This window comes from Sturnus vulgaris, chromosome 1 (genome assembly GCF_052056855.1).
Source record: "Sturnus vulgaris isolate bStuVul1 chromosome 1, bStuVul1.hap1, whole genome shotgun sequence".
NCBI classification, from domain to species: domain Eukaryota; kingdom Metazoa; phylum Chordata; class Aves; order Passeriformes; family Sturnidae; genus Sturnus; species Sturnus vulgaris.
In genome coordinates, this window is record NC_142243.1 from 156541845 (window position 1) to 156555969 (window position 14125).

The 14125-nt window shown below is 55.1% G+C and overlaps 1 protein-coding gene across 18 annotated transcripts in view; it reads left to right on the top strand.

Moving 5' to 3' along the window:
• SCRIB (scribble planar cell polarity protein) overlaps nucleotides 1–14125 on the top strand; it is a 112015-nt gene that overhangs the window by 90141 nt on the left and 7749 nt on the right. For 14 of the 18 annotated variants that reach the window (XM_088180939.1, XM_088180960.1, XM_088180938.1 and 11 more), the window contains 9 exons: nucleotides 1070–1117; nucleotides 1547–1712; nucleotides 4237–4411; nucleotides 5766–5855; nucleotides 6542–6739; nucleotides 10356–10508; nucleotides 11190–11329; nucleotides 11717–11754; nucleotides 12779–12853. In XM_088180939.1, the coding sequence (XP_088037065.1) occupies nucleotides 1070–1117; nucleotides 1547–1712; nucleotides 4237–4411; nucleotides 5766–5855; nucleotides 6542–6739; nucleotides 10356–10508; nucleotides 11190–11329; nucleotides 11717–11754; nucleotides 12779–12853 (1083 nt within the window). Of the gene's footprint in view, nucleotides 1–1069; nucleotides 1118–1546; nucleotides 1713–4236; nucleotides 4412–5765; nucleotides 5860–6541; nucleotides 6740–10355; nucleotides 10509–11189; nucleotides 11330–11716; nucleotides 11755–12778; nucleotides 12854–14125 lie in introns of those variants that run through there. The other 4 variants (XM_088180945.1, XM_088180976.1, XM_088180992.1 and 1 more) reach the window with 4 other exon arrangements.

Genomic DNA, 14125 nt, shown 5'->3' on the forward strand with positions numbered 1-14125 from the left:
GGCAGAGTCCTGGCTGTGTCAGGTCCTGGCAGCTCACAGGATCTCACAGCATTGTTCTCCCCAGACACTGGGATTCTGATGTACAACCATGCTGTTCTCATGCAAAGGAACTCTGAAATTCCAGACTCCAGGGCCAGGCTAAACCTGTGCTGAGACATTTTTTAATAGATTTTGATCTTCATTCTCTTCCTTTTCCCCTCCATCCAGCTGAATCCTGGAACAGTCCAGGCTAGGTCAGGCTTTGGGAGGTCGTTGCCTCAATCCCCCATGCAAAACAGGGCAGCCTTGGATGTTGGAGTCCTGGAATCCTGGAATGTCTTGAGTTGGAAGGGACCCACAGGTATCATGGAGTCCAGCTCAGGACACCCCCAAGAATCCCCCCAGGAATCCCACGTTGTTCAAATGCCTCCAGAGTTGTAGGAGGTTGCTCAGGCAGATTCACTCAAGGTCTGAATTCTGAATTAGTTTTAGGAGTGTATTTGGATAAAGCCAGAGGTCATCTCCTTGCTCTCTTTTTGTGGGTCCCTTCAGTTTGTCTAATTATAAAACTTTCTTCTTTTCCATAACTTGTTTGCAGTTCTCATTTTACCCCTATGGATTCCTGGTTCACAGATGGATTTTGTGGATCAGTTTCCTCCCCCTGTAGTTCTGTTCATCCAGTATTCTGTTATTCATTCCAGTAAATACAGATTAGTTCTTTCTCATGGCATCTCTGCTTCTTTAAAGTAAATTTTGGGTGGTTTTGTCTTTGATGTAAGCAAAGTGTGGGTGAGCTCCCACCAGCTCCTATGAATCCCCTCTAGCTCAGCCCTGCTCCTGTTTTGTCCCTGTTTCCCAGTTTTTCAGTTTGTGTCCTTTCAGAAGTTTTCACACGTGGTTCCGTTTAAGCATCACTTTAACAGAAATCCTCACTCCTGGCCATTGCTAAACCTTGTTAAATCTGTGTGAGCTGTGGGACAGTTTCAGGAGCCTGTGTCAGCTCGTCTGGCCCTGGGCACACATGGCTGGAGGTTGGCTGGGGAGTGGCTGGAAAATTTCTTTTAGAACACGCTTGTTTCTCTCTTCCTAGGAACTGTCTGCTCAGAGCAGCACAGAAAACACGAGAATGGCCTCGGAGGTGAGTGCTGGGACTGGGAGAAAGGTGGGAGTCACGGGGGCTGGGGATGGGGAGGTGGGGTCACAGTGAGGGAGGGCAGGGGAGGAGGAGGAGGAGCAGAGTAAGGCTTGGAGGGACATGGGGAGGGCGCCCGTGGGCAATGGGCAGTGCTGTGGGCAATGGGCAGTGCTGTGGGCAATGGGCAGTGCTGTGGGCAGTGCTGTGGGCAGTGGGCAGTGCTGTGGGCAGTGCTGTGGGCAGTGCTGTGGGCAGTGCTGTGGGCAATGGGCAGTGCTGTGGGCAGTGCTGTGGGCAGTGCTGTGGGCGGTGCTGTGGCTGGGTGGGCAGTTGTGTGGGCAGTGGGCAGTGCTGTGGGCAGTGGGCAGTGCTGTGGCTCGGTGGGCAGCAGTGTGGCCTGGTAGCACGTGGGCAGCAGTGTGGCTCTTGCAGGTGGCTGCACACAGCCCTGGGGGACAGCACAGCCCTGAGCAGAGATCCTTCCGTGAGAGGCAGAAGTATTTTGAGATGGAGGTGAAGCAGCAGCACCTGGACAAGCCTCCCAAGCGTGTGTCCTTGGTGGGGGAGGACGACCTGAAGAAGATGAAGGAGGAGGAAGGTACAAGGGAATGTGTGCACAGAAGTTTGTCCTGTTTAGCGATTCCTTTCCCATGGAAATGCACTTCAGAGGCCCGTGGGTGGTTATTGTAAGGCCTGGGAATAATTTGAAATAAGTGAATGTTGAAGAATTCCACGGATGCTCCACTGATCCCTTCTGGGTAGGTGGAAGTGCTGTAGTTTCAGGGTGTCCTGTATCATGGAATCACAGAATGCTTTGGGTTGGAGGAACTTCTAAGCCCACTCATTCCCACCCCCTGGCACAGGTAAGGACACCTTGAATTAGAGCAAGGGCTCCAAGTCCTGTCCAGCTTGGCCTGGGACACTTCCAGGGCTGGGGCAGCCACAGCTCTGGGTGCCCTGTGCCACCACCCTCCTTGGGTAGGATTCCTTTGCAGTTTCCCACCTTTCCCTGCCCTCTGGGAAGCCATTCCCCCTCGTGCTTCACTCCAGGCCCTGTCCCCAGCCCCTCTCCAGGTCCTGAAAGGCTGCAGTGAGTTCTCCCTGCAGGCTGAACAATTCCAGGCTGAGCAATTCCAGCTCTCACAGCCTGTCTCCAGAGCAGAGGGGCTCGGGATATTCTGCTACCCCTGCTCTGGACTCTGTCCAGCAGCTCTGTGCCTGCAGCAGTGACACTTCAGTGACATTTTCCAGGCACTGCCCACAGTGAGTGTGTGCCAGCTGCCAGGTGAGTGGCACCCTCGCTGGCACAGGACTGGCAGCAGAGCTCTCAGACCTCTCCGTGCTCACTGTGCTGCTTTAGGAGGTAAATTGCTGGTCTCGTTTTTGATGTAATCTCCTCCTGCTTGAGAGTTGTTTGAGGAGGTGATAAGGAACAATGTGAAGTGGAAAAAAGCATTTTTACTGAACTCTCCAGGCACTCCTCTCCAAACCATACCTGGACCTGGCATTGTGCTGTCCCAGCTGTGGAACCTGGCATTTGCTCTGGTTAAATTTCATGCCAGTAATGGTTGCCCAATGTCCCTCCCAGCCTGTCTGGATCCTCCTGTGAGGCCTCATGGCCCTTGAGAGAGTCACCAGCACCTTCCAGTTTGGCATCATCAGCAAAGTGACATTGTTGCATTCAGCTCCTGCAGCCAGATGAAACTATTAATAAAAATCTTGCCCTGAACTGGCCCCAGGCCTGAGCCATGAGGAACATCCCTGGGGACTGGTAACCTGCAGGACACCTGACCCAGAGAGCACCTGCTCCTGTCTCCTCCTGTCCCTGACCCTCTCGTGACTTGTGTGTTCAGACCAGAATTGTTCCCAGGTCACTGCCATGCATAAGAACCTGGCCAGAGGTGCCATCCTGGAGTGCTCAGGGTATAAACCTGGCCAGAGGTGCCATCCTGGGGGGCTCAGGGTAAAAACCTGCCCAGAGGTGCCATCCTGGGGAGCTCAGGGTATAAACATGACCAGAGGTGCCATCCTGGGGGGCTCAGGGTATAAACCTGGCCAGAGGTGCCATCCTGGGGAGCTCAGGGTATAAACCTGGCCAGAGGTGCCATCCTGGAGTGCTCAGGGTATAAACCTGGCCAGAGGTGCCATCCTGGGGGGCTCAGGGTAAAAACCTGCCCAGAGGTGCCATCCTGGGGAGCTCAGGGTATAAACCTGGCCAGAGGTGCCATCCTGGGGAGTTCAGGGTATAAACCTGGCCAGAGGTGCCATCCTGGGGAGCTCAGGGTATAAACCTGACCAGAGGTGCCATCCTGGGGGGCTCAGGGTATAAACCTGGCCAGAGGTGCCATCCTGGGGAGCTCAGGGTATAAACCTGGCCAGAGGTGCCATCCTGGGGGGCTCAGGGTAAAAACCTGGCCAGAGGTGCCATCCTGGGGAGTTCAGGGTATAAACCTGACCAGAGGTGCCATCCTGGGGAGCTCAGGGTATAAACCTGACCAGAGGTGCCATCCTGGGGGGCTCAGGGTATAAACCTGGCCAGAGGTGCCATCCTGGGGAGCTCAGGGTATAAACCTGGCCAGAGGTGCCATCCTGGGGGGCTCAGGGTAAAAACCTGGCCAGAGGTGCCATCCTGGGGAGTTCAGGGTATAAACCTGGCCAGAGGTGCCATCCTGGGGGGCTCAGGGTAAAAACCTGCCCAGAGGTGCCATCCTGGGGAGCTCAGGGTATAAACCTGACCAGAGGTGCCATCCTGGGGAGCTCAGGGTATAAACCTGGCCAGAGGTGCCATCCTGGGGAGTTCAGGGTATAAACCTGCCCAGAGGTGCCATCCTGGGGAGCTCAGGGTATAAACCTGACCAGAGGTGCCATCCTGGGGGGCTCAGGGTATAAACCTGGCCAGAGGTGCCATCCTGGGGAGCTCAGGGTATAAACCTGGCCAGAGGTGCCATCCTGGGGGGCTCAGGGTAAAAACCTGGCCAGAGGTGCCATCCTGGGGAGTTCAGGGTATAAACCTGACCAGAGGTGCCATCCTGGGGGGCTCAGGGTATGAACTTGCCCAGAGGTGCCGTCCTGGGCTCAGTGAATGCTCTGTGGTCTAAGCTGGCTCCTGTCTCCCTTGGCAGCCCGCAAGCTGCAGCAGCAGCGAGCCCTCCTGCTGGAGGAGGAAGCTGAGGAGGAAGAGGAGGAGGAAGAGGGGAGGCAGGTGCCTGAGGCTGTGCAGTCCAGCGTCATCATCGAGGGCGTGGAGTACAAGGTGGAGAGGCTGAATGGAAGGAGCAGCCAGGCTCCAGCAGCTCGGTAAGAGCACACAGGCACATCCCAGAGCTTGCCAGGAGTTCTCAGGGAAGGTTTCTTCACCATGGGAAAGGCCAGGCTTTCCAGCTGGCTCTTTTCAGGGAGCAGCTCCTCCAGCTGTGCCCGAGGGGGTGTAGAGAGGGTGATTTTTAGAGACAGATGCTTCAAGGTAAGCTGAATGATAAAGTGACACTAAAACAAGTTTGGGGTTTTTTTTAGGCTTTTGGCCTCCAGGTTACCTTGATGGTTTTTTCCTAATTCTTGGGCATAGAACTGAGGAATGAGAACAGGGTTCTCAAAGGCTCCAGATAAACTAGGAATGCACTAAAGCTGAAGCTGTTCTTGTCTGTCTTTGAAGTCTTTGGGACAGACATTCTCCTCTCCACAGTCCCTTTTCAGTCCCAGTGCAGAACACACCCTGGCAGGTGGAATCTCATTTCTCTGTTGTTTCTCCCAGTCTCAGTTGAGGAATTTCTCACGTAGTGATGCCTTGAGACTTTTCCTTGCCCCTGCTGTGCTGAGGCAGCTCCAAGGAGGAGAGCAGTCACACACAGCTCCCCGGTTGTCTGGGAAGTGCCATTACCTCTCCTGGTTTCATCCTGAAACACGGCATGCTGAAGAGCAGGAAGATGCATCCAGCACATGACTTTCAGTTGTTTATTTCTTATGCTTGAATGCAGGGGAGGCAGTGGAAGAAACTGAAGTTGTGTTTCTTGAAATAATCTTTCTCATGCTGAAAGAGAAACTTCAATTAATTAAAGACAAAATGTAATTAATTTCAGTTGATTTAATTAATTGAGTAATTAATTAATTTTAGTTAATTAAATTACTTGATTAAAATAAACTTGAGCAGTAAAAATCAGGGCTGAGTGTCACTATAAACTGAACACTCCCAGCTCTCCCAGCCAGGTTCCAGCCCTCAGAGCAGCTCCATAGCCCATCTTGTGGAAGAACTTGTAATAATCAAATTAATCTGCTAATGAAGGTATAAAATCAGGATCAGGTGATTAGTGCTTCCAAGGTGAATCTTTCTTGGGCTCTTCTGTTTGGAATTTGTGCCACATCTAACAAAGCCAAGTGGGAGGTCCAAGTTCCCAGGACTGAAGGGTAAGATCCAGAGGAAAAGAAAGCCCAACCAATATTTTTATTAGAAAAATTGAGGTGTGTGTATGTTGGTGGCTGCTGACCTCCAGTGCAGGAAATGAGCTCTGATATTTATGTGGACATTCAGAATCCCCCAGAACGTTCACCTGAGTGCTCACCTGGAGCAGTTGTTGCTTTCCCAGGGCCTGTCCCAGCCTTTGCTGGCTGTGCACTCTGTGCTGCTGCAGCTCACTGGGGCTTTTTTCTTTCCCAGGCCCTTGGAGCTCAGTGAGAACAGCAGCTCGCAGAGGAATTCCCTGGAGGAGGGGATCAGGTCCGAGCAGAGAACCAACTCCATGGCAGGGTGAGTGGGGAGCTGGGGCAGGGGCTGGATAATTCCTCCTTTTTTAGCCAGGAAGGATTTGGGGGAGGAAGGGAAGCTGATCAGAACCACATTCATGGAATGCCAGGATGGGTTGGGTTGGAGGGACTTTGGAGTCCATCAGATTTCACCCCCCTGCCCTTGGGGGGCTCCCAGGACAGCCCCAGCCCCAGAAACTCCTTACGAGAATCTTGGCTGTGCTCTGTGCCCTCGCCATGGCACAGCAGCCCCGCGGATGGCACTGAGCAGGTGAGCTGGCACCGCAGGCAGGTGAGCTGGCACAGCAGGCAGGTGAGCTGGCACTGCCGGCAGGTGAGCTGGCACTGCACACAGCTGAGCTGGCACAGCAGGCAGGTGAGCTGGCCCCGCACACAGGTGAGCTGACACTGCACACAGGTGAGCTGGCACAGCAGGCAGGTGAGCTGGCACTGCACACAGCTGAGCTGGCACAGCAGGCAGGTGAGCTGACCCCGCACACAGGTGAGCTGGCACACACAGGTGAGCTGGCACACACAGGTGAACTATCAGTGCACACAGGTGAGCTGGCCCCGCACACAGGTGAGCTGGCACACACAGGTGAACTATCACCGCACACAGGTGAGCTGGCACACACAGCTGAGCCCTCAGGTGCTGAGCCCTCAGGTGCTGAGCCCCGTGTCCCCTCGCAGGCTCTCCCCGGTGCCGTTCCCCGCCGAGCCCGGCGCTCCCGTGCGCACGGCCAAGGCCGAGCGGCGCCACCAGGAGCGGCTGCGCGTGCAGAGCCCCGAGCTGCTCGGCGCCCACGACAAGGACAGGGACAAGGAGCTGTCCCCAGCAGAACGGCGAGCCCTGGAGGCAGAGAAGCGAGCCATGTGGAGGGCAGCACGGTGAGCCAGAGCCCAGCTCCTCTGGGCCAGGCAAGGGACATCCTGGGTGGGGTTAAAGGGGGTAAAACCAGGGAACTGGGGAGTAAAAACACACCGGGAATAGGGGAGTAAAACAAGGGAATAGGGGATTAAAAAACCCAGGGAATTGGGGGAGTAAAACCAGAGAACTGGGGACCCTTGCAGAGAGCAGGGGAGCTCCTGCATGTGTGGGGTATAAAGGAAATAAAACCAGAGAACTGGGGACCCTTTCAAAGGCAGATGTCGAGGGAGGTTGTGTAGGATCTGTTCAAACACTGATGCTGTGGCTGAGCCTGTCAGCACAGGGGAGGTGGGAGGGATCCCAGGCTCCCCCAGTGCCTGCTCAGCCATGGACACGATGAGAGCCCACAGTGAGCACGAGCACAGCCGTGTGCTGTGCTGAGTGTGTTCCTTCCCTCAGCACACCATCCCCACCTTATCCCCAACCCTTGTGAAATGTGTCACTGAAGCTGCAAGGTCACATGTCCAAAATGAAAAATGAAATTTCATATTTCCAGTGTTGCTGGGCTGGAAATCGTGCTGCAGCCGAGACATTGGCAGGATCAGGCCATTCCCGTATGAGCTGTTCTGTCAGCTATGAAAGAGTGACTAAAAATTGTTCTGGAAGAAAGAAAACTTCCTAATTCAGAGCTTTAGACTTTAAGCTAGTCCAGGTGTTTACTGCGTCATAGAATTCCTTCCAAAAATTAGTCAGGCTGCTCCTATTGATAGTTTTCTCTCTCGTGATATTCCTGTAGGAGACATTCAAAGGACAGTGTGAACTGTCTCTTCTGGGGTTTAGATGAGGGTTTTAGATAAGACTGAGGGATCACTGTGAGCAATTCCAATGTTTGTGCTTGACATGGATGATCGTGGGGCTCTTGCTCCTGGGGAGGCTCTGAGAAAGGAGAACTGGAAAAGCAGATCCTCAGTGAAAGCTGGGCTGATGTTCTGGGGCTTTGATCAAATTTTCTCTGAGCTGGTTTTCACAGAATCTCAGGATGGCTTGGGTTAGAGGCACCATCAAGACCATCCAGTCTCAGCCCCTGCCATGGGCAGGGAAACCTTCCACTGCCCCAGGCTGCTCCAAGCCCCGTCCAGCCTTGGGCACTGCCAGGGATGGGGCAGACACAGCCTCTCTGTGCCCTGTGCCAGGGCCTGCCCGCCCACCCACGGAAGAATTCCTTCCCCAGATCCCCTCTAACCCTGCCCTCTGCAGTGGGAGCCATTCCCCTTGTGCTGTCACTCCAGGTCTTTGTCCAAAGTCTCCCTCCAGCTGTCTTGGAGCCTCTTTAGGGTCTGCCTTGCTCTGCCCTGTCTTTCCTTATGAGGTTGGAGAGAACCCCAAGTGCTGCAGGTGCTTGGAGAGGGCTGGAGTCAAGTCTCTGCCTCAGGAAAAGCTGTCAGTGTGAAACAGTGCCAGAAGCAGCCATCAGTGTGACACTGTGCAAGCACCACAGTGCCAGACATCCTGCACAGACTTACTCTTGGGCTTTGGGCCTCCTGTCAGGCCTCTCCTGGAAATGCACATCCCTGTGCTTGGAGAGGGGTAGTGCCCAATCTGTCATCCTCGATTCCCAATGAAACGTGCAAGGGATTCACTCCCTCATGCCTTCCTTCCCAGGTTCATTCCTCACGTGCTGGGGAAGGCTCTCTGAGATCTGTCAGCTCTGATCATGCCTAGGCATCAATGTCCCCAGGGGATGCTGGAACAGAAGCTTTGTTGAAGATGGGTGTCAGAAGGAGACACGGGATGTTGGCCATGCAGACTTTGGGAAGCAGAGTGTGTTCAGGGACACTGCTGCTGTCCCAGCTGTGCAGCTCCACTCTCGGGACTCTGCTCTTCCAGGAACTTGGTGCTGCCAGCAGATAAATCTGGAAAATGCTGGGAGGGGAGAGGATGCTCCTAGGTGATGTGATTTAGCATGATTTGCTCCTGTAATGTTACTGTTTTTCTGCCCATGGTCTTGGGCCAGCTGGGACTTGGCTGGAGTTGCTCAGGGCACACTAAAAGTTTCACATGACGCTTTAGGAGGCTTAGTGAGTGTGGAGCACCATGGGTTTGGCCACTGAGGGCAGAGGAGAAATCTCATCTCAGACTTTGACTCTCTTTTGAGTGTGTTTTGTCCGTGGAAAATGAGCAGCAGAAGAGCCTTCCTGAGGAGGGAGTGCCTGTCAGGGAGAAGCTGCCTGAGCTGTCAGGTCCAGCCCTTCTGGGTCTCAGTTTGGCAGCCCAGGGCCTCAGCTCCACGTTGCTTCCATTGCCAAGGCCCAGCTTTTTGTGCAGCTCCTGGAGAAGGGCCTGGCTGATGCTTTGGGCAGGAATCAGTCACTGCAACGTGCTCCCTTCTGTGAGACATGGAGGGATTGTTCCCTGCAGCCACACACGTCCCAGGAGGATGCAGTGGTCTCAGGGTCCCTGTTCCAGCTCTGCACTGGCCACAGTGATGTGATCAGGTCCTGTCTCCAGAGGCCTCTGTGCTGCAGGGGAAATTCTGCACTGCCCCACACACGGGGCTCAGCCCCACTAACCCATGTTCTCTCCAAGTGCCTTGGGCTTCTTCCTCCCTTTCTAATCTCCTGTCTTCTGCTTCTTTCCAGTTCTCTGCTCTGTGCTGTCACTCCTGACCCCATCAGTTTGCACCTACTTGGGCTTTCCTTGTTCTCCCTGTGTCATCAGTGCTCTGCCGGGATGCGTGCTGCCCCTCGTTCCCCCCAGCACCCCAGTGCTCTGTGAGACACACACACAGAGACCCATTAGGTGTTCTGGGCGCTCACAGCCCAGGATGGAATAGTTTGGGGTGGAGGGGACCTTAGAGCCCGTCTGGTTCCACCCCCTGCCACAGGCAGGGACACCTCCCACTATTCCAGGATGGCTCCAAGCCCTGTCCAGCCTGGCCTCGGACATTTCCAGGGATTCATGGGCAGCCACAGCTGCTCTGGGCACCCTGGGGCACCCTCGCCACGCTCACAGGAAAGGATTTTTTCTCAGTATTTATCTGACCCTGCCCTCTGGCAGTGGGAAGCCCTCCCCGTGTCCCATGGGCAGAGGGAGGTTCAGAGGCTCTGGTGCACACTGAGGGGCAGGTGCCCAGCCAGGCCCAGGAGCATTTTGGCAGGTTTCCTCCCTCACACACACTGGTTTAGGGACACGCTCACCCCCAGGTACAAATGTCCCAGGATGCAAACTGGGTGTCGTGTGCTTGGCCGCTCTGTTCCGAAGTGCTTGGACACATGATCAGTGTCGCCCATGGTCCCACAGCCCCCAGCCCTCCCCTGGGGCTGCAGCTGCTCCTGGTCCCCTCCCAGCACATGGGGGAGGCAGCCCTGGATGTGGAGGCTCTGATGCTCCTGGGCACCGTCCCAGATTGTCCCCAGGGGTTCCTGCTGCCTCAGCAGTGGCCAGGGCTGGGCAGGGTCACGTCTGGGACCCCGTGTAGCCAAGGCTGCCCCTGTGTCAGACCCGTGCTTCCCCTCTCCAGGGTATGTTCCTGTACCTGTTTCTTTCTTTTCCTGTTCTTGTCTGCTGCAATGTTCATCACCATCATCTCTTCCTCCTCCTCCTTCTCCTCCTCCTTCTCCTGCTCCTCCTCCTCAGATCCTCAGCCCTTGAAGACAGTATTAAACAGTATGAGCAGGATCTGGCCAGGAAGCTGTACCAGTCCCGGCAGTGGGCTCCTGCTCCCGGGGCCAGGGCTAGCCCAGTGCAGAGCCACGCCTCAAGAATCCCTGGGTCAGGAGGCCAATCCAGGTGTGCACGCCCCCTCCCCACAGCTGCATGGTCCTGTCTGTGTCCCTGAGCCCCAGCTGGGGCCTCCTGGGGCAGGAGGACGTGGGAGTGGTCCCTGAGAACAAGGGGGGATGCTGGGGCTGGCTGATGGGGAGAAAGGAACAGACCTCTCTGAGGGCTGGAGCCACTTTTCCAGAGCTGTGTCACAGAGTCCCAGAGTGGGGTTGGGAGGTACCCTAAAGGTCGCTTGTTCACTGCCATGGGCAGGGACACCTTCCACTAGTCCAGTGTCCATCCAGCCTGGCCTTTCATGTTCTCCTGCTGGCTGAGGAGGGTTCAGGTGCAACACACAGAGCACAGAGGAGAGCAAAGCCCCCGAGGACTGATCCCGCTCGTGTGATCCTTGCAGTTTTGTCCCCAGCTCGGGTCACTGTCCTGTTGTGTGCCACTCTGGGCCTGCCCACGGCTTCTCAGTGTGTTGATCATAGCTTCAGGCTGCGTGTGTTTGACACATGTGATCACACGTGTGTTTGGGGATGGCAGCCAGCCCAGCTGTGCTCCTGCGTGCCTCGGGGACCCTCGGGGACGGGGCTCAGTTCACCCATCTGTGTTCAGCCCAGGGGGCCTGCACACACAGGTAGCACCAGTCCCCACACTGACAGGCACTGATGGCTTCTTCTCCCCACCCCGTTCCTGAGGCAGGATGAAATCTCTGGAACAGGATGCTCTGAAAGCCCAGATGGTCATTGCCAAGTCCAAGGAGGGGAAGAAGCGCAGCACCCTGGAGCAGCTGGCAGAGTCCCCCTCACCTGCTCCAACACCATCCCCAACGCCACTGGAAGGTACTGGAGAGCTGCTGGTGCCTCAGGGGAGCAGAGAGAGCTGCTGGAGCTTCACTCACAGGCAGAGCTGTGGGAGGCAATCCCCTCCTTCAGCCTGGCTGGAAGGTCCCTGGGCCATCTCTCAGCACAGGAGCTGGGCCTAAGGTGTAGAACAGGTGATAGCACCTGAGGTAGAGGGGGGTTCCAGGGAACCAGGGAGGAGATACAACCAGCATCCTGATTTTGTGGAAAAGCAGTGAAGAGGTGTTTGTTGGGAGGGCAGAAGGCAGGGTCTGCCTCCAGCCTGGTGTCACCACCCTGAAATGCTGCTGAGGAAGGAGCTGGCTCAGGGGGGAGTGTCACACAGCCAGCCTGTCACTAACTGTGCTCTTCTGTCACCTCTTGCAGATTGCAGCCCCAGGAACGTCACTTCCCCAGGAAGGCTGGTATGACACTCTCCTGCTTGCTTTTTCACCTTTCCTAAATCCTGGCATTCCCTGCTTACTTGGCTGTGCCTGGGAGCTGTGGGTCCCCCCTTAGTCCTTGAGCCAGACCTGGCTGCATGGTTCAGGGAATGGTGAGGGGCTCAGTGGAGGGAACTTGGCCAAATTCCTGCCTAAAGGCACCCCCCCCACCCTTTATTGCAACTCCCATGTGCTTTCTGTTTCCCTATTTTGTCATCCTTACTATGGTTCTTCACCTCCTTGTTCAGAAAGGTTTCCACCATGCTCAGAAAGAGGGCCTTTCCTGAGGTCCAGAAAGCCTTTCCCCAGGCTCAGAGGGCCTTTCCTGAGGTCCAGAAAGCCTTTCCCCAGGCTCAGAGGGCCTTTCCTGAGGTCCAGAAAGCCTTTCCCCAGGCTCAGAGGGCCTTTCCTGAGTTCTGAAAGCCTTTGCCTGGGTCCTGAAGGCCTTTCAGTTCACTTCAGGGACTTTGGCCCTACGTTTCCTCAACAGCACAAAGCAGACCTTCAGCTGCAATCAGCATTTTGCTTTTCCTAAGCCTGAGTAAACGCCATGGGACATTGTTGCACAGAACTGTAAGAATTGGTGAGACAGACCAGATGTGGGAGCAGCTGTGTAGAAGGAACCTTGTCCTGCCAGGTCACACCATAATGCAGCTCTGGACTGAAATTCTGACTCTGTTCCAGCTATCAGAAATCTTGCCATGAATTTCCCCCCAAAAACAGGTTTCCTACCTGACTTGGTGTGCATTAGCATTTCCCTGGAGCACATGATGTTTCCTCTGTGACTCCAGACCCCTGTCCTGGCACCAGAAGAGCCCCAAGGGCAGTGTCCCAGGGATGCCCCGTGTTCCAGGCTCTGTCCAGGCACTCCTGCCTCTCCCTGAGGATGTCTCTCTGCTGCTGCTGTGATCTCTGCTTAGATTGCTCAGCTTGCTGCTGCTTCTCCATCCATTTCTGTCCCCTCACTCTCTCTTTTCTGTTTCTTCCCTTCTGCTGTCCCTTCTAGTCAATGTCTGAAAAGAAGTTTGACTACCGGGAATTTGCTGCTATTCCTTCCTCCAAACCTGTTTACGAAATCCAGGTATAAACTGCATGCTGAGCCACCTCCAGAGAGGTCAGGGCTTGGTTTGGTGGAAGAGCTGAGGCTGAGGGATTTGGGGGAACCCCTCTGCAGAGGCCTTGCCTGTGCAGGGGCAGTGACACCAGTCTTGCTGGGAAGTGAGGGCTTATTGGAGCCTTCAGCCAAGTGAAATTAGGAAAAAGTTTGTCCAGATGGTTTCAAATGAATGACAAAGGTTTTGCAGATACAAAACATCTGCATCTTCACCAGAATGGCTCCTGAAATATTTTAAGGTGAAAGATGAGAACTAAAAGGGAAGAAAAAGAGAAATGATGGCTGGCAAATGCCAAACTGGAGCAGATGTGAACTTCCAGCTAGGATGTGCCTGGTGTCCTGCCCGAGCTGGGGTTCCTGTTCTCAAGTTGTAGTTCTGCTGTCAGTGAGCCGTGGAGTGAACACCTGGTTCTGAGAGTGAATGCCATGGTGAGCTGCTCCTCCTTCCTAAAATGGCCTATTCAATCTGCTTTGTCATGGAATGCCAGCTCTGGAGGTGATCCTGAGCCCTGGCCCCTGCTCTGGGGACCACTGGAACCAGCTGGAACTGCCTGGCTCAGTCAGTCACTGATGCCATTTGTGCCAGCTGAATGGTTTTAGGTGGGTTTTTTGGTTTATATATAGACCATGAAGCAGATAGCTGTGCATGGAGAGCCAGCAAGCACTGCCACACTGGGCTTCACCTCACTGTGGGGACACAAAGATCCCAGCCCAGGGTGTGTCATTCCCAAGACAGGCTGGCTGTGGCAGAGCTGCAGTCTGGGGATTCCCAGGCTGTTTTACTTTATTTGGTGTCTGTTCTTCACTGACGCCTGTCCCTTGTGGAGTTGCTCTGCTCCTGGACGTCATTCATCATTTCCTTGGAGTGCCTTCCTTTGGGATGTGCCCTCTCCACGTCCTGTTCCAGGCAGTTTGGGGGATGGCTGCTGGAGCCCCGTGGCAGCTCCAGACCACCCACATTTCCCCAGGTGCAGCACTGGGTCTTCATACAGCTGAGAAGGTGTCTCCAAAGGAGGCTGCACCTCCAGATCCTCAGGCAGTGTCTGTGGGCCTCTCTCAGCAGTGCAGTAGTTCATAGAATCCTGGGATGGTTTGGGTTTGGGGGGGCCTTGAAGCTCATCCCATTCCACCCCTGCCCTGGCAGGAACACCTCCCCCTGCCCCAGGCTGCTCCAAGCCCTGTCCTGGCCTGGGACACTGCAGGGATGGGGTAGCCACAGCTGCTCTGGGCACCCTGTGC